Source organism: Scomber scombrus, chromosome 9 (genome assembly GCF_963691925.1).
Source record: "Scomber scombrus chromosome 9, fScoSco1.1, whole genome shotgun sequence".
Taxonomy (NCBI): domain Eukaryota; kingdom Metazoa; phylum Chordata; class Actinopteri; order Scombriformes; family Scombridae; genus Scomber; species Scomber scombrus.
In genome coordinates, this window is record NC_084978.1 from 18761169 (window position 1) to 18781669 (window position 20501).

The 20501-nt window shown below is 40.5% G+C and overlaps 1 protein-coding gene across 1 annotated transcript; it reads left to right on the forward strand.

Annotated features, from left to right (window-relative positions):
• Window positions 1-49: 49 nt before the first annotated feature.
• LOC133985447 (CCR4-NOT transcription complex subunit 6) lies at window positions 50-17884 on the forward strand. Its single transcript, XM_062425062.1, has 12 exons — window positions 50-118; window positions 1217-1338; window positions 3818-4004; window positions 4368-4453; window positions 4549-4653; window positions 4933-5001; window positions 5362-5519; window positions 5912-6066; window positions 11342-11496; window positions 11788-12021; window positions 12777-12979; window positions 13168-17884. The coding sequence occupies exons 2-12, from the start codon at window positions 1227-1229 to the stop codon at window positions 13381-13383; spliced, it is 1680 nt and encodes a 559-aa protein (XP_062281046.1). The 5' UTR covers window positions 50-118; window positions 1217-1226; the 3' UTR covers window positions 13384-17884.
• The last annotated feature ends 2617 nt before the right edge of the window (window positions 17885-20501 follow it).

The window sequence follows — 20501 nt, forward strand, 5'->3', positions numbered from 1 at the left end:
CGGCAGAGAGAAAAAAAACCTTACAGTCGCCATGATACAGCAGCGGAAACGGGTGAGAAGTAGCTAGAAAACAAAAGAGAACACGCAGTCGTCCTCGCGATTTGGTATGCTCTTGCAGGTAATACATTTTGATTATACTCAACTATTTTCGCTCATTTCACCGCAATCTTAATCAGATGCTGAAGCCGCCGTGATGATTTTCTGAAGTCGGCCTAATTTGAATAGGAAGTCAGTCAGCTTTGAATAATTGGGGTCTGTTAGCTTTTAGCTAGCTGGCTAACATGAGCTAAGCTAAATAGCCTACAATTGATTGTAAATCCAGCTTTGTGAGCTGTTTTCTTCACTGTTTATCTCTGTGATAGTGATTGTTGCTGTTAGAGGCTAGCTAGCGGTAGCTAACTAATGCGCTGTTTCGTGGCCTAGTGTTAATGCGCAAGTCAGTGCTTTGCTGTTATGTAAACAACAATTGAACAGTATCTTTTAATATAATTTGTGTCTCTTTTCTTAACTCAATGGGGCAGAGTGTTAAAGTCAGCTAACGGTAATTGTTCAATTTCAGTAACTCTAAGTGTCCGTCTTCCATGTTGCTAGTTAGCAAGTGAGCTAACGTTAGCTATTTAGCGTTTGTTATGTAGAGTTTGATGGCTACCTATTTAGGTTAAGCTAGGCTAATCAGTTAGCGACAGCGAGAAGCACACCGTATATCCACAGATAGCAGTCAACTCAGTTTTAGAAACGCAGTTTAATTTTCAGTCTCAGGTTAATTTAAGATTTACCTACTTGTCAGCCATCTGGTGTGCCAAGTTTTACATTACAACATAATGCAGTACGTTGTTAATTTTAATGTTGATTATTAACTTATGTAACACCAGTGAAATCACAGCCTTCATTGGAACCGGTTTAAGTTTTAATTATACTACACTATAAAGGATCGATAGCTTATTATTTCTTCATCCATATCTTGATTTTATCTATTTATTTAATTGAGGGTCACATTTGATATATTTTTGCCTACATGTCTTCATGTGAAACCTAATAAAAATATCAATGAAGATGGGGTTATTTGATAAGTCCGATGCATCACCTTGAACGTATTTATTCCAGCTTTAGTTTCAGGGTCACATTTACAATTCATGGTATATGTGGATAACTTTAAGTTTTGTATTTAGAATTGCATTTTACACTTACAACCATTTTTTTTTAAATTTATCTGTAGTGTTATAGGAATGCCCAAGGAAAAATATGACCCGCCGGATCCCAGGCGCATGTACACAATTATGTCAAGCGAAGAAGCAGCCAACGGGAAGAAGTCATACTGGGCTGAGCTGGAAATCAGCGGTGAGTATTGTCAGAGTTCCTGGTTGTGTAGGAAATGTATTGGTGTGTACTGTTAAATGGTCTCTTTTTGCTGTATGTTTCTCCTGCTGATGGTCCTACTTCAAAGTAGTGGTTATATACAAATGTTAGTCACAACATATTCAGAATTCCCACATATCTTTTGATGATAATAACAGAGTTTAATTGCATTACTCCGTTGTCCTGTATTATGTAAAACATAAGCCTTATTTGTATATCAACTAATTAAATCACAGCATGTGGCACAGGTTATAACCGGATCTCCAGTGTTGCGATAAGACCTGAGTCCGCTAAGGTAGCTCTGCACATGTCAGTCCCATGTATAGTTAAAACAAATGATTAATTTCAGTATCCAATTAATCTATTTTCTTGATTAAGCATTTGTTTTATGAACATTTTGTAAAATCTCATCAGTTTCACAGAGCCCACAGTTACATATTGAAATGTTTTTGTGGGTCAAAAGTCCAAAACCTAAAGAGATTCAGTTTAATATCACTAAGACAACAAGCTACTATTTACATTTAAACTACTACAGAAGCAGGATTCAGTGAATTTTTGGGCATTTTTAACATCATTATCTAAATTGCTTCCTAGTTAATTTTGTTTATTGAATAATTGATTAAGTGATTATTGTTCCAGTTTAAGTTTCAAACAGGGCTTTCCTGGGTTTTAAGAGGTCACTATGGTAATATTTTACACTGGGGATGCAACCCTTTCTAAACACAGTGACTCACTATTAGTGCTGATTATATGACATGCTCTGCTTGTGTTTCACATGGACGGTTATTACTGACACACATCGTGTCACTCGCTATGTCGCGGGGCAGGTTACTAGAGAGTGAAAACTAAAAAGTGTGTGCGTCTTCTAGGCTTTACACAATCAGGATTTTTGGGGCTGATCACCGATTAGTGAGTTTAAATAAACCGATCTCCGATCACGTGAGGGAGCAATATGTGTATTTAAATAACTTGGTAATTTACTGTTTACTGAGGTATAAACAAAAGCATTATCAAGCATTTTTGCCAATGTTTATCAATCAAGGTAGCGTGGATCAAAGTATGCCAGCAAACGTTGCAATGCCGGGTTTTCCACAATATTAAATGGCAGGCTGGCCAGCACGATAAACTCCATGAGTTTCTTTGTGCCACCCCTTGCCTTCTCACTGTCACGGCTATACAGACAGGTACTGTCTAAAGTCATTTGCTTTAGCATCCGCTTCGGTGTTTGTTTTTCTTTTGTCCACGCTCCGTTTCTTAAACTCGGCATGCTCCTCGTGTTCCTTATCCAGGTGCCTGATTAAATTTGTGGTGTTGAAGCATTTTGCAGATGCTCCCCCACGAGGTACTTTAGTGTTGCACAGATTGCAAATAGCTTGTGTTTTATCTGTCTCATTTACTCCGAAGAAGTCCCACACGACCGACATGTCTGTTTGGATCCGACAGCTAATGATTCAAGATTCAAAAAACTTTATTGTCCGTCACATCGTGACAGGGCTCAAAACTAGCCATCTGCAATCTATGCAACGGGGGAGCATCTGCAAAAAGTTTCAACACGGCAATGACGACATTGATCGGATCAACGAATTAAGACACTACAGCCGATCTCACAAATTGCATAAAATGCAAATTATCGTCCGATCCGATATAGCTAATCAGATCGGCAGAAAGCCTAGCAGCATATAGTTGGAGCGACACAGGGCACGTGCGCGCATACACACACACACAAACCAAAACAATTATTGCTTTCCTATCGTTAATTAATACGTCACGTTTTCTTTTTATAATGTCACTGTGTGGATCATTAACCTCGTTGCTTTAGTTAGTGAACTAACAGCTTCTACCGGCTGAGATCTCAGTCAGAGGTTTTGGAGATGAGGAGGGGGGTTGACCTCAGGTCTCTACACTGAAAAGTAGGAGGACCAGGGTAAACTGGTGCGCTTAATTTGTATGTTAGCCTAATTATGCAAAAATTAAAATCAGTCACACTAAAACTAAGTAAGTTCATGTATTTGTTTCAGATGGCACTGAATTTAAATGCAACAAATGGGTTTATTTTTGTTTTAAAAAGGAATGTCCAGGAATAAAACCCAATTGATTGTTCATTTTCAGAGACGTCTTTTTTGTCCTTTTCTTATTTTTACTATTTCTATTTAATAAGGCAAAATGTATTCGATTACTCAATTTATCGATGAAATAATTGATTAAAAAAATAATCGATAGCTGCAGCCTTAGTCACTATGATAAACCATTTCATATGAAAGCAAGACATATTGGGACCAGCAGGAAACCTTGTTGGTGAGCTGTGTTTCAGATCAAATCAGTTAAGTCAATGTAGCCCATTCACACCATTGGAAAACAAGTTCCCAGGTTTTTCTTTCAGTATGAAAGGTGTTCTACTCTGGCACTGGAACATAATTCTCCTGTGTGTGTGCGCGTGTCCTTTTCATGTGTGTCTCTGCAGGCCGAGTAAGGAGTCTCAGCACGGCCCTTTGGTCTCTCACCCACCTCACTGCCCTGCACCTCGGTGACAACTCATTGTCACGCATCCCGCCAGACATTGCCAAACTACACAACTTGGTGTACCTGGATCTCTCATCCAATAAGATCAGGAGCCTGCCGGCAGAGCTCGGCAACATGGTGTCTCTCAGGTGAGTGAATTCAGACTGTACATTTATCTGTTAACTCTTAAGGCGTATTGTTCAGTGTAAAGCAGTAGCTGATAGGTTTAGTGTCAGTATGATTATGGCACCAGCTTCGAATACACATATTTGTGCCTATAAAATTGGCATGGTCAGTTCTTTAGTTAATCATTGATCCGCGGGATAAAGTTTCTATTGTTTTTGAAGTGTTGAAAGTTTTGATGATGAAAGTCTACATTAACCAGTGAATGTAGAGTTGACAGGTATTACATAGACATTTTTATAATGTCAGCAAAGGTTCAAAAGGTAACAAACAGTTGTTTCTCAAGAGGACTGGTTTCTGATGATCAAATTCCCCTATGTCCTCCACAGGGAACTGCTTTTAAATAACAACCAGTTGCGGGTTCTGCCATTTGAATTGGGGAAACTGTTTCAGTTACAAACACTGGGGTTGAAAGGTGAGTGGCTTATCACGGTTTTTTGTAGCCATTCTAGCCTTGAAATCCCATTGTTCTCTCGGATGATTCAGCCCACTTTGCTTTTCCTTCATCAGGAAACCCACTTGCACAAGAAATTATGAGCCTCTACCAGGAACCTGATGGCACGCGGAGACTGCTCAACTACTTGTTAGACAATCTGGCAGGGGCTATCAAGCGCAGTGAGTCTCCTCTCTCTGGCAGTTTTGAGATTGGAATAGGAATTACATATTTCCAAAAAAGATGAGGCTCAGAGTATATAGATAGGGCCTTTGTGAACCACAGCACAGTTATCTGCCCAACAGTTTTAAAAGCTGTGCCTCTAATTTGGTGGAATTCATTGGATGAAGTTGTGTGGCAGAGAGTTCAGATTGCCTCGTTACAAATATTGCTTAAGTCCAATAGCTGTTATCTGTGTTCATGTGGTCACCCACATTGTACCGTTTTCTATCTATGTTCAGTACCAACAGAGCAGCCTCCATCTCGGTCATGGATCTCTCTTCAGGAACCAGACAGAACACGGGCATCTGGTAAGAACCACTTACATGAAACATGAGTCTGAATATATACAAACGCCCTCTGTAATCTTCTTTGTTGTACACTGTTGTTTATCTTTTGAAAAGGAAGACTTAAAGCCACACCCCAAGACTTAAAATCCTCCTTAAATAAATGTATACCTCAGATTTTTTTTCCACTGGTGAGCAGCATGTGTACGAGTGAGATGCCTCTGTTAGGTTCAAATCAGTCCCAAACCAATGACACTTTTGACACTTGTAGTGTAGTGCACCATGAACAGTGTCTGTAGTTGAACCTGAGCAACACTAGCCTTTGAAACATTTTAGCAAAAGGAGCAGCTTCCTGAGATATGTCTTCTGTTTTCCTTTTGTCAGCACTGTTCTCTGTGATGTGCTACAACGTGCTGTGTGATAAGTACGCCACACGACAGCTGTATGGCTACTGCCCCTCTTGGGCTCTAAACTGGGAGTACAGGAAGAAGTCTATCATGCAGGAGATCATGGGCTGCAATGCAGACATCATCAGTTTGCAGGTGAGAGACATATATGTTTAAGTTTTCACATGAATTAAAATCAACATTCCTAAAAATCAACTGAAATAGGGAGCATGTATAATTACACTTTTGTTCTTCATGTGTCCGTATCACATGAAGCAGGGTTAATGTGTAGCTTGAGAGCAAAAACGTCTATAAATCTCTTGCAAACAAATGCTTCGTTGTATTTATAAATACAAATACTCCTCCAGTACTCATTTTCAGTTGACATTGTTCTTACTCATAGTTGGTATTATTTATGTTAGCATCTCACACCACCTCTTACTATCTCAGTCTTATATTAAATTATACAATCTAGCAGTACATTTGTTGGGAGGTTTGTTATGCTTACATGACTGTTCTTTCTGACACATGCTTATTGTTAACTACAGGAGGTAGAGACAGAGCAGTACTACAATTTCTTTTTGCCTGAGCTGAAGGAGCAGGGATATGATGGGTTCTTCAGTCCAAAGTCACGAGCTAGGACCATGTCAGAGTCAGACCGCAAACATGTGGACGGATGTGCAGTTTTCTTCAAGACAGACAAGTATGTAACTGAAATTTTGCTGCTGTTGTCCTTCGACTCTATATATGGTTCCCACAGTCATGAAATTCCTGGAAAAGTTATGAAATTAGAAAAACTGTTTCCAGGCCTGGAAATGGTTTGGAAATTAGGTGAATGTTTTAGAAAAGTTTTGTATTAGGGATGGCCCGATCTGATATGAAAGATAACGGACATAAGACAGGCTGCATGAACTTGGACCCCCCACTTTTACCATGTCAAAATCAGTAGATTAATTTAATATGAATATACAAATCATCAATTTCTATATTTAGCTCTTTAATATTTTCTAATTTGTGATCTGGGGCCAAATGCTTGCTCTGGGATGTAATTGGAAAATGCACCCATCATTTAGTGAGATCAAAGTGTCAAAACACCTGTTAAAAGGCACCAGAATACATGAAATGACTTCTCTAGGGCTGCAACTAACAATTATTTTAATAATTGATTAATCAGATTTTTTTTTTTTAATGTTTAATTTCCACCTGTTTATTCAGAAATAGAACATTTAAATTGACAGCAAAAAGTTGCACAAACAGGTTGCTGCTTTTAACATCCTGTTAAAATATTTAATGATAAATAATGATTTAACAAAACAAATGTTTGTCAAAAAGCTATAATACCTGAAACAAACATACACAAAAAGACATACAAATGTATCCTATACGTCTGCTAAATATATAGGCTACTTTTTTTATAAAGTGAAAAAAAGAGGCTTTTTTTTAAACGGGACCTGCGCTGTTGGAACAATAAATCAATGATAAATAATAAAGAAAAATGCAAATCAAAAAACCCAATAACCGGATTTGTTTCAACATTAACATTTCTACATTTACAGTAATACACAAGTAAAAGTGATCTTGCATGGCACTATAACACACACACTCACTCACTCCCTTTCTCCAGGAACTTTGCATTGCAATGTAAAAATGTTAGCATGTCTACATGCTCCTGTCTAAGGCTGGCTCTCCTCTTGGAAGCTATGTTTCCTGGTGCGGAGAACAGCCGCTCAGATGGTGTTGAAGTACCAGGAATACATAAATCTGTCATTGTTAGCCTTCCACCACTGCAATGGGTTTTTGTCCTTGGCAAGGTTCTTTTCTCCAAAGTATGTGAGGACTTTGTTCCTCACGTGGGTGTGGACATCCTCAGCTTCGCTTGCTCTGTCCTCGTCTTCACCATCGGAACCAACGAGTGAATCAAGAAGAGTGGCAGGAGGTGTGGATTCAGCAGCTGAAGTATCGGTGGAGGTGACACTGCAACTGGCATGCTGCTGCACATCCATCTCCCTTCTCTCTCCAAGTGCCATTGTTTGCACTTTAATTTGAACATGTAGGACTTCATCAGGTGAAAGAAACTTCAGTCTCCTAAACCTTGGGTCAAGGGCTGTCGCAAGGACCACTTTGTTTGGTGCTGTATCTGAGAAAGCAGTCTCCCTTTTCCATCTCTCCTGCAGCTGTTCTGCAGCAGTGAGTTGGAAAGCCAGCAGTGGGGCTGACTCGAAGGCAGCACTCTGGGTGGACTTCAATAGCCCCTTCACAAGTGGAGGTATTGCAGATATCGTTGTGTATTTCTGTCCACTCATGAACACAGTGGCACATTCAGAAGGCTTGAGGGCTGTTGAAAGCTCTTCCAGCAGGCTCCACTGGTCAATCAATCAATCTTTATTTGTATAGCGCCAAATCACAACAAAGTTATCTCAAGGCACTTTACACATAGAGCAGGTTCTAAACCGTACTCTTCAAGTTTTAATTTATACAGAGACCCAACATTCCCACATGAGCAAGCATTTAGCGACAATGGCAAGAAAAAACTCCCTTTTAACAGGAAGAAACCTCAGGCAGAACCAGGCTCAAAGTGGGCGGCCATCTGCCTCGACCGGTTGGGGTAGAAGGGAGAGAGAGGAAGAATAGGAGAGAGAGAGAGTAGCACATTGAAAATAAACATTGAAGCTAGAAGGGCCGGGACTGGAATCTGTCATCCGGACGTCTACAGGCCCAGATTGCCTGTGAGATGAGAAAGCACAGACAACTCCGGGGAAGAAGTGTAGGTTACTGAATGCATTAATAGTACATGAATGTTATTGGATATAGATGGATGGATAGAGAGAGAGAGAGAGGAGGAGAGAGGAGCTCAGTGCATCATGGGAGTAGGAGTCCCCCGGCAGTCTAAGCCTATAGCAGCATAAACTAGGAGCTTGCTAACTATAAGCTCTATCAAAAAGGAAAGTTTTAAGCCTACTCTTAAAAGTAGAGAGGGTGTCTGCCCTCCGGACCGAATCTGGGAGATGGTTCCACAGGAGAGGTGCCTGAAAACTGAAGGCTCTGCCTCCCATTCTACTTTTAGAGATACTAGGTACCACAAGTAGGCCTGCGTTCTGGGAGCGCAGTGTTCTAGTAGGTACATAAGGTACTATGAGCTCTTTAAGGTATGATGGAGCCTGACCATTAAGAGCTTTAAAAGTGAGGAGAAGGATTTTAAATTCTATTCTTGATTTTATGGGAAGCTAAAAGACAAACAACAACAACTGGTCTGGTTTCAAATCCAGGTACCTTTTGCCTCTTTGTGTGACATAATTGTAAGACAATGTTGCTGTTACATGCCACCTTTGCTCAAGCAGTCGGCTTATCATATAGAACGTACTGTTCCACCTTGTGCTTATATCTTGAACAAGGCTGTGCTCAGGTGCGGCCATTTGTTGTTGTTTGTCTTTTAGCTTAGTGCTGGCTAGCTCACTTTTCTTAAAATGTTCTACCAGACATCTTGCAGCCCCAATAGCCTTTTCAATGCTTTGATGCTTCAACGTAGCATTGATCACGAGTTGCAAGGTATGGCCAGTGCAACGCACAGAGGACCACATGCTTCTCCTCCACAGCCACAACATTGGCACCATTGTCATGCACCATGGCGATGATTTTAATCAGAGGAATTTCAAACCTAGCTACTACCTCCTCCAACCACTCTGCAATGTTCGATGCAGTATGTCTGCTCCCGTGATGTATCTGTATATATATCTCCACCCACCCAACCATTCTGTTTGCACTTGACGAATACCTTTCGGGTCGAAACGTTGCGTTGGTTTTTAATTAAATCACAGGAGCACATAATACAGTGTGCGGGTGTCTTCCTTTTTATCACAGCTGCAGTTATTTTCACCCAGCACCTGTCAAATTAAGTTAAGATGTGCGTGCACATTCAGTCGAGCCGTTTTCTCCGCCTCTGTCATATTTATTTGTTTAATTTCCTTTGAAAATACCGCCTCCGCTCTACCTCCGCCAATCCTTTAGTCATGCTCCGTTCATCTCTGTCTGCAGGTGAAGTAAACCGCTCCGTGACATAGCAAATGACGCAGTAATCGCACGACACAACGAACCGATAATGAAATTCGTTGCCAACACTTTTAATAATTGATTTTTGTCGATTGGTTGTTGCAGCCCTAATCTACTCTGTTAAAAATGTTCTGGGGGAGGACCCCCAGACCCCCCTCCCATTTGACTGTCCCACCCACATTTCAAATGCTTCCAAGCGGTACATGGTCATGTTTCTTTCCTTAAAGTACAAATTAAATAAAAATGTCTTTGACGTATGGTCATGGCCATGAAAGCCCAATTTTCTTGAAAGCCCCCCAAGGTTTTCTGAAAAGTTGACAGCTCTGGCAATGATGTTGAGCAAAAGCCTCAACAAAGCTCTCCAACTGAAACAGTTGGACCTGACCATCCAGATTTGGGATTGGGGCAGGTAAAAACCTGATACTGTGCCCTATAGTCGCTGTGTGGGCCTACCTTTTGTTAAACTATTTAAATTAAGTCATGGCAATGGGGTGAAATATTATGGAATAGTTATGGAAAAGTTTTGAAAATTCAATGGTAAAAATGTGTGGGAACCCTGTCTATATGTTTTGTTGACTGGTGTCTTTATTTTCCTTTTTTTGTGTGTACGTGTAAATGCAAAAATCACCAGCTAAAACCACAAAACATATTTCAAATGAATGGTTTCAGTCCTTCCACCCTGTTCATCGAAAGGTGTGGTTCAGCTGAGTGGAGTGTTCACAGCTTCACTAACCAGTTTGATCACTCTGCAGATGAAAAGCTCTGCAAGGATCAACAAACAATAATTAGCTGAAGCCTATAAACAGCGATAACGTTTCTTCTTACTTCTTACTTAAGTTGACGTTGATAGCAATCTAAAGCGAGGAATTGTCCCAGGGAAATAACATATATTCAGCTTTTTTAATCATAAAACTCTTTTTATAAGATCACATCACTAATGATCCTGTTTTCACATTTCAACACACTATTAAAAATGTTCATGTAGTTATTAGAATTATTTTTTTCTTATGATAAAATATTGATACATGGTTACACAATATAACAAACATTAATTTTCTGATGAAGTTTTCATTCAAGTGTGACTGTTGTATGAGATAAAATAACAAATAACCGAGAAATGTTAAGTTATATATACTAATAACTTGTTACATTATGTTTCATAAAAAGACAAATACCAGAGCTTCTTTTCAGATCGATACTTTTGTTTTCCCAATTGTAGTATTATTAGTGTTTTTTAAAGAGGCTAACGTACTGTAGCATTGGTCTTTCACTGATACTTTTGGTCTGTGTTAGCATTAACTTTTCACTAAAAGCGATAGCCTTCCTGTGACTAAGCTTTTATGAAATGAGAGGAAAGGGTTGATTTTTGACATCAACTAAACTGAATCTGAATCAATTGGCAGCTAGTTGCCAAGAAATTGTTAAATTGAAATTCCTAATCTAATAAATCTATTTTATTGCAGAGCAATATAATTTAATGTTAGAGTGAAGAATGAGATGCAAAATGTTAGGGGCAAGTGGTAAAATGTTATTATTCCCCCTGTGTAAGCATTTAAATAATGTTTCACAGTGCCTCGTGACTCTGGTTCACAATTTTATGTATGGGGAGTGAAGTTGGTGATTAGAGAGAATAGTAATCATTTGTAGTACTTCTATTCTTAGTTGTGACAAGCAGCCATTATAGGTCAGTTCTGCAGGTCTCAAAATAATAAAACATAATACAAAATATACAGGTTAAGTGTACCATGAATGAGCCATTGTGTGACACAGCTACAAGCATTTTGAGCCTGAGGGTTGTACCTCTTTGAGTTAAAGTCAGATACTTAGGTTTGTCATGCCAGAGGTCCTGGATGCTAATCTGGAGTAAGACAGTAATGTGTTGACATGTATTTCAACCACTGCCTCTATATCCTCTTTGTGTTTTCCTTCAGGTTTAGTGCAGTGCAGAAGCACACTGTGGAGTTCAACCAGCTGGCTATGGCTAACTCCGAGGGCTCAGAGGCTATGCTGAACAGGGTGATGACCAAGGACAACATCGGGGTAGCTGTACTGCTTGAGCTCCGCAAAGAGATGATGGAGGCCTCCTGTGAGTAGACATCCCTTTCTGATCTTTTGCACTTCTAGTTTTCTGGCATCTCCAGGTTTACTGTACATATGTTTCTCTGTTCTGCTGGTTTTGCTAATCCTCAATTGGCTTTTATCTGAAACTTACTGAGAAACTGGCGGGTCAATACAAGAGATTGTAGGCTGTGTCACACATGTCCTTTGTGCCTATCTTAACTGTCCAGATACATTTTCCATTTGAACAGTGTATTAAATTTGTCTTAATTACTCTTTTCTTGCTGGTCACTTTTTAATAACTTCTCCCTCCTTTCAGCTGGAAAGTCGCTGCATGGCATGGAGAAGCAGCTGCTCCTGGTAGCCAATGCCCATATGCACTGGGACCCAGAGTACTCTGACGTCAAGCTGGTCCAGACCATGATGTTCCTGTCAGAGGTGAAGAGCATAGTGGACAAAGCTACACGCAGCCTCAAGTTGTCCTCTGTCTCCGGTGAGACCAATGCCATTCCACTGGTGCTGTGCGCTGACCTCAACTCCCTGCCTGACTCTGGTAAGTAAGCAAGGCTGATACGGTAGCATGACCACAGGGTGTTCTTTATATATATATATATATATATATATATATATGCAACAACAATAACATTACGACACTGACAGGTAATTGTAGGACTGTTTTGTTTCCTGTCATTGTGTAACATACTGTGGTGTCCTCAAGCAAAACTTTGAACCTCAAACATCTTCTGATGAACAGATTGATGGTCCTCCATGGTACGGCCATCAAATGAATTATGGAAATAAAGCATAACCCAAATAATTTCAATAAAGTAACGTATACATGTATAGTCATATTTTCAAGGGATGTTTATCTTGGACCTAATTTGCGTTAATGGTTTAATGTTTTTTGAGGTCACTGGCATACGATAAAGCCACTTCTAAAATTCCTTTCGGAACATAGTCATTAGAAAATGTTACGCTTTACTGTGATAGCAAGCTTTCCAGATGGAATGTAAATTCAGCAGTAACCATGTCGGAGTGTGGCAGCTGGAGATAAAGTAATGCTGAAAAGCTATTTGAACATTACTGCTTCAATTTTGTTGCATCATCCATCTTGGCCCACAAGATGACCACCATAAACCAGGACTGGATTGCTTTTAGACTGATTTGTTTTTAGCATTTTGATTTAGCAAACTGTGACAAAGTTCCCTTTTTTGATGACTCATTGGAAAATGTGATCAGGGGTCAATGTAGTGCTTGACTTTTCTTGATTCTGATGAGGCACCTTCTCCCCTCTGTCTCTCTGTTCAGGCGTTGTGGAGTACCTGAGTACTGGCGGAGTGGACTGCACCCACAAGGACTTCAAGGAGCTTCGCTATAGCGACAGCCTGACCAAATTCAACTGCAATGGCAAGAACAGCACATCCAATGGCAGGATTACCCACGGCTTCAAGCTGAAGAGCGCTTACGAGGATGGCCTGATGCCTTACACCAACTACACCTTCGACTTCAAGGTGACTGGATTTACAGCACACAGATGTGTCTTTGATAATGATGTTCATACATGTAGAAATAGGCAGAAACTTGTAGCATTAAGTCTGTTCAGAAAAAACACACAAACCTACATAGATTTAATGGATGTATTAATCTGCTTTTGGACACATTTCTGAAGAGTTGACTCCCCTCTTTCTTCTGCTTTCAGGGTGTCATCGACTATATTTTCTACTCCAAGCCTCACCTGAACGTGCTGGGTATCTTGGGCCCCCTGGACCCCCACTGGCTCGTAGAGAACAATGTCACTGGCTGCCCACATCCCCACATCCCCTCCGACCACTTCTCCCTCTTCAGCCAGCTGGAGCTGCTCCTGCCCAACTTGCCCCCCCAGGTCAATGGGCTCCATCTGCCTGCACGCAGGTAGTGAGTCCTTGCCACACCACCAGGGGGAGCTGCAAACCACAGCCTCTCCCTTTTCAACCCTCCTCCCTCCCACTACCAGCTCTTCCCTCCACCACAGCGGAGGAGGAAGACAAAAACACAACCTGTAAAATATTCGTACAGTGAGGTCTGGCCGACAGGGATTTCGTATAATGTTATAGATATTCTATATTTTTCTTTTTTTCTTTCTCCGTTTTTCTTTTTTGTTCTTTTTTTAACTGCTCGATCAGTCCAGTTTGTGTATCATATTTTGTGTTTTGGACTCCCTTTCCTCAGATCCACCCACTCACCCACCCACTTCTGCTTCTATCTTTCAAACTAGAGGGGATGGTAGCTCATTCAGATTTGTCACACAGGACACGGTTTGGTTTAAGAGAAAGCGGCTGCGGGGACGACATTCACCTGAAAAGCTTCATAGCTGATGGTCTGTCTGTCTGTCCTGTAAAAAATCTGAAACCAGCAAAGACAGCAGACATGTCAGTCTCAGACCTCCCATCATTGGCTTGTGCTCGTTTTCCCCCTATACTCTGGGCAGCCAGCTTACTTCCTCAGTCTTTGTAGGATGAACACATTTGTTGAGTTGTATGTGGATGGGTTAGAGCAGCTATAGCTTGTAGTTATGCGTCCCTGGAGGTGGATGTAGGGCAGCTCCTATGAGGTGAGATTTCCTGCTGTCATTCTGTGGTGCTGAGGCCTTTTCGTGTGGTCATGGCCTCTCGTGGTGCTACAAGATAGTCTACACCTCTTGACCCCGGCCCTGGTGTATTAGCTGCCAAACCCACACATGCCTCGAGAACCAGACGTCCGAGAACTGCATAGCCTGATTTTTACATTAATCTGTGAAGGAAGGAGGTTGTGAGAAACTGGGAGCAGCTACCATCCTATTTTGCAGACTGTTTTCACCCCAGCTTGTTTAGTTGTTAGGCTAGTCTTGTGCTTAGGAGCTCATATGGCCCACGTACCACCTTTTTTTTGGGGGGGGGGGCAAAGGGGCAAGGGATTTAGGCTGATGGGCAAAGAGATTGAGGGCGGGGAGGGGGGACTTTCACAAATTGTTTCTTTGTCTCGATTGCTTTTAGGCAGAGAGAGCGAGTAATGGATGATACACAGGAGTAAAACCAGCATTCCTCTCACTGTCTGGAGTTGCCATCCAGCTCCATACGTGCAAACATAGACACACACACACAAATACACACACACACATCATTTGCAGGCAGATCTGTAGCACTGTCTCCGAGGCCAGTAGTGACTTTCCCCAGCCATAAATTCCATACACAAAAAGCAGTGGTTTTTTTCACAAGTGTTTGTACAGAATAGAAAATCTAGACTCAGTCTTTACATGATTGTATATGAACCACAAAAGACCTGTTTTCTGGCGTTTTTTGTAAGAGTAAATTATGATCAGATTTGAAAAAAAAGATTGTATTGTAAACTATGGCTAAATTTTTATCCAGTTAATGTTAAGATGAATTGATATTACCAGCTTGTACAAAAGACTAAGAAGAGGTTGTTCAAGGCGTTCGCTGTCACCACTTTGCACTCCCAAAGATAAACTGTAATTAATGTATCAGTATTGTTTTATTCCTCCCCTCCTCACCCCCCTACCCCCCCACCCCACACACCCCTTCTCTCTCTCTCCGTCTCTGCTGTTGATTTGATTTGCCTGCATATTGCTGCGATTGTAAATAGACACTGAGTAAACTCTGCCTGTTGCTTCTTGCCCATTAACAAAGCCATTGATCCACACTGCTGCCATCAGTTTAGACTAAAAGGACACGCAAAGATGAGTCACAGCCCACCAGTGGCACCACATCTGTTTATCTATACATGTCACACACACCCACCAGTGGCGTGTGACCGATACAACCTATATGAAATCCCACATGTACAACAAAACATTGTGCCTCACTGTAGCAGTTGTCGTTGTCTTGCACTATTTACATTTACCGAACGCCTGAACAACCTTTTCTCCTTTTATTTTTTAATACTGTTGAGACATTTGTGAAGATTTTATGTCCTTTTTTCGGTTTTTGTTAATGTTGATTTCCTTTTTTATGAGCTGTGACAATGTTATGATGATGTGTATATCCTTCCTATTCATTGAGCTCTCTAGTAATCAGGTATGTTTTCTCCACTGACCCTTTCCCCCGCTCTTAAAGGAACATGAGTAGGATGTCTTTACCTTTATGAATCTGCTCTCTTGGATTGTTTTGCACCCTCTTTGTACTTTAGCATAGCTCCATGCCCAGGCCCCCAAAACACACCGGTAGCTCCTTTTCCCAAGATCCCAAGATATGATTTTTAAAATCTCCCCAAGTCTGTCCATCACCCTAATATCCCCCCCACAACCTCAACCGCCCGACCTCAGACTTAACCTGCCCTCTATATTACTTGAGCTGTGTTTTTTTAAATCCCTTTGCTCAACCACTTTGTATAGTTCTCTTGCGCTCGTCACTGCAGCTATAGTGCCATCTGTGGACCCTCCCCTCCCCTCCCCTACCTCTGTATCAGAAAAGATGGAAATCCCACTTTTTGCTCTGCTCTTTTTTTTTGTTTTTGGATGAACAAGGGATGAGGGGCAGTGAGCTCAGCTGTTTCTCTCTGAAGGCCAGGCAAACACGTTGCTATGAATCCAATTTGTCACATCCCACACTAACGAGTGAGACGATTACTTTGGACGCTTTTCCACAGATACAACCGATGATGAGCACTTAATAGATTCAGATGCAGCTCCCCTCACTCCCTGTCCCATTACATAAGTGAATAAAGATTTTAAATGACATTTTTAAAGCAAGAGGGAAGCAAGTAAATAGGAAGTATGAATCTAGTCCTCAGATCAGATTTTCTTGTCCCATTTGTTTGCCCCCCTACATGTTTGTTTTTTGGGTTTTGTTTTGTTTTTTTTGTTTTTTTTAAACTTTTTTGTTTTCCAATGATTTTCCTTTTTTTTTCTTGAATGGCATTAGTATTGTAGTAGATTTAAAGGCTAGCTTTTTTGTAAAGTGTGAATAAAAGATGTATCTCATGTTTCCTTTCTAAAAAGATATTGAATTGTGTTGTTGATGTATAAATCATGAATTCTATGATGGTGTTATGTTTGCTACATTGTTTTTACTTTTACTCAATACTTTTTTTTCCTCCCCACCATATACTCTTCTCCCATCACAAACCAAATCCTTTGTAGAAATCATGATGAGACCTGGTCTTGATCGGTCTACTTGAGAAATTGAATGTTGCCTCGTAGAATGAAGGATTGCGTGCTTATTGGGGAGGGAAAAGCACCTGCATTGTCGGTATCAGTTCAAACTTTCAACACAGGGATATTGAAACTTTTTGTTTTTTGTTAAATTACTTTTCAGCTTTATTTTGGATGTTGCATGGCACTAGCTGGAGAGTGCTAGTGTCTGTAGGTTAGGACAGCAGAGCTGTCTTACTCGTGGCTAGAAAACACGGTTCTGACTGGTGTAAAACGTGTTCGTAAGACTAAGCTAATGATGTGCCGCTGGTCACTAGACTGGTCCTGTGATGATTTTGAGTACTTCTAGTCCATCTCACTCTGTTCTTGTGCATCACAGTGGTTAAATCTGTAACACTAGCAAGCTACTATTGATCGTCACTGATTTGACTTTTAAATCTTTCCAGTTTTTTTTGACACCCCGTAACCCTTGCTGTCATCACCCTCTTTTTAAGTCAGACTACGGCATCTAGCTTATCACAGATCAGAGTTATGGCACTCTGCGAGCTTCAGCGAGTGATCATGTTGTTGGCTTTGTACCTTTCCACTGTTTCATTGTTTCATAGTTGGCTTGTTAAGCATAAAGTGGGTTTTTTTTGTGGGTTTTTTTATTTTATTTTCCCAGGCTGCATCTCTTTTTGTAATGGTGCACACCAAAGCTGCTTGTAGTTCAGTTCTTTGTCGTAGAGCTAGTTGTTCCACCAACATTTTCCAAATCATAGTCTTCATGAAACGTAGGGCTGTAAGGAAAGCAAGGTACTTTGGTCCTTTTCCTTGAATCACATGAACACCTCGCATCCATGCTCATACTCGTCGCTGTTGTTGGGAGTTTGGTTTCTCAATGCATCCTTTTTCCAAAAACAAACAACTTGGCAATAATACCCAGACACATTCAGAAGGGTTTTTTAAAAATATTTTATCTGGAAAAATGTAGCTATTCCATTTTTCAAAAACTGTGGTCGTTTTTTTGCTTTTTCAAACTTATCCATCTTCATCCCGACCTTCCTGACCTTTGTGTTACCTGACCTTCCTTTTTTTTTTAATGCCCCTCCCCTCCATTTATCATCCATCTTGTATATTTGCTCCATCTCCTTTTCCCTGCCGATTTAGTGGTAGTTGTTCAATGATCAGGATTGTCTTATCTGTAGTCAGCTGAGTACATGTATTGATCTGTGTCACTGTGTTTATGCACTGGACCAACTATTGTTTACCATTCATGAAATACCAGCAAAAAAAAAAAAAAGAATAATGATGAAACACTTGCACAATGTTGTAGAATGTCCATTAACCCAGATGAGAAATCAAGGCAGCTGTTTTCAAATCAACACCTACTGTTTTAAAAAGAAACTGAATGGTAAACAATGCTTTCTGTTGTACCCCTTAGCCGTCCTCTCGATTCTCTTTGGACTAGTTTTGTTCTTTTGATTTTTTATTTTTTCCGTTGACTACAGGTTCTGCTTGTTTCCTTTACACCTACCTATGTATTTTCCTACTTCTGGTTGAAAATAAATTCTATATTATCTGTTTCGAACTGTGTCACCTCTTATTCTTTGTAATGGATATTGAAAATAAATTCTATATCTGTTCTCCTTGTCTTGCCTCCTTTTGCTATAGATGACACTTTTATTGTTCTCTTCCTCAGTCCAGTGGCCATCAGCCATTTGAGATAAAGCAAACCGATCACTGGTTCACAAAGCTCCTCCATTGTAAACAGCATAAACCATTTCAAACTGCAGGTATGAGCATTGTGTTGTAGTTGATGTCAAACATGCAAGTGTGTCAAACAGCTGGTGGAGGCTGGATTATGAGGCCCAGGAGTATCTGGCTTTGCAGGTCTTTGTTTCACCCAAATTCTACAGAAGCTTCATAAAATGATGCGAATACCAGTGGGCGTTTGGTTGAAATTAAAACCTCTCCGCATGACACATTTTTCCAGACCAGTGCGTTTAGAAAGAGGCTGGCCTGGTTGAAGCCTCTGTGTCAGCAAGTGCACTCACCCCCTGAAGAGCCACAGAGCCAAGCCTGACCTTTGATTTTTACTACAGGATGGCAAATGAAAAGAGATCCCATTGGGGATCAATAAAGTTTAACATAAACATTTAATACCTAAAATAGCCTGGGGATGACAGTTTGTGTATTATCAGTTATAGACACATGGTGGAGCCAAAGACTCACCCCTGAATAAGCACTGAAAACTGATCCGTCCAGGTCACCCGCTGAAGGATGCATGATGCCAGGTTTGAATGAGTCACAGAGGGCTCCTAACATCAGCTGGAGTGAATTGAGAGAGAACTGAAAGCTGGACATGGATGCACAGTGTCATTGTATTCTTCTATTCTTAGGATTTATCAAATGCCATTAGAGCATGTGAGATAATAGTTTGTAACATCTGTTCTGAGGTGTAAATAAAATGTGTTTTTATTGTTGATAGTCCAATTCAAATGTTCTCATGTCACAATATAGTGTGTTTATGTATACAGAATGATGTTTACAACCTTAGTTTAGTTTAGTTTAGTTTATTTCGGTCAGCAAACTCAAACACACGTGCACACAAAGCAAACAATCATATGTCCCTGTTCCTTGTCCTTCACAAACCTGTATGTGAAAAAAATTTGTTAATTCTTAGCCAAGCAGTTATAAGACTTTTCTAGGACAATTAGTCTATTAATTGATCAGTCAGTTAATAGTAATATGTAATAGAGTTGTTGAATATTTTGGAGGGACTTTGAATATTCAACAAACTAGTTTTGGGTTCTGGGAAAAAAAATCTGTTTTCTTACATTTTATAGATGAATTGACCTGTTATTTAAAAAATGTTTAAAATCCTTGCTTGTTAGTTTTCTTCAACTAACTCCCTTTCCACCTTTCATCGTGCTCAACCTGTCATGAACCAGTGCATGATTGTGACGGAAATGCTGCACAACGGCCCTTTAATCAGTGTGGTATTCACTGAAGTCTGCTGACTGTGTTTGTCGATCGTGCAAACTGATAAACATGTTCTCCTCACTTGTGTGCTTGTACTGGGATCCCGGATCATAGCCGACTTCCACACTAGAGTGCTGCAGCTGTGTCCAAGAGATTAGTACCAGTTAACAGACCTGCAGGGATGTAAACCTCCGGCTCTCCTTCATAAATGAGCGGCACATGGCGGAGCGGTTGGATGTGAAACATGAGAGACTCATGACCAAAACTTCCTGCAGAAAAAAGTTCTGCAGCAAATAATGATTATCAGTTGATTCAGTTTTTAGCATGTGAAAACCTCTATACACAAAGTTAACAAATCACTTTTTTGTAAGAGAAGTTGTGCACAATGAGCCCAAAGGCATCATAATTACACTGAAATGGACTGTGACAGTAAAAACACTTCCCATCTGATTGTGCATATATGGAAAACAGGAGCTTTATTCCAACATGCTGCCTTAATTCAGTGGAATTAATCTGTTTAAAATGAGAGTTAGGAAGTTGGAAGAGAATATCAAAGGCAGCCCAAGAGGCGATTTTCCCTCTCAAGGTCATGAACTATTTCTTGTTTTAAATGGAATTTTGTGCAGTAACAGCTGTCCAAATGTGTGAGAGGATGTTGGAGAGAACAAGGTAGTTTTTCGTGTGTTCGCACAGAGAGAAAGAGAGAGAAAAGACAGATTCCTCTTTGCTTCACCCCAATGTTGGCTGGCTATCTGTCTTGTGTTGACGTGGCAGCATGATTGCAAAGGCTGTAAAGTCCTTTGCAGATGTAGACGCTCTCTATCTTTCCACTCTTGTTCCTGCTTGTTTTCTTCCTTCTCTATATCCTGCTTTATCCCCCACCCCCCACCCCCACACACACACTTGACCATCCCTTTTCTTTTCTTTTTTATCCTTTTCCT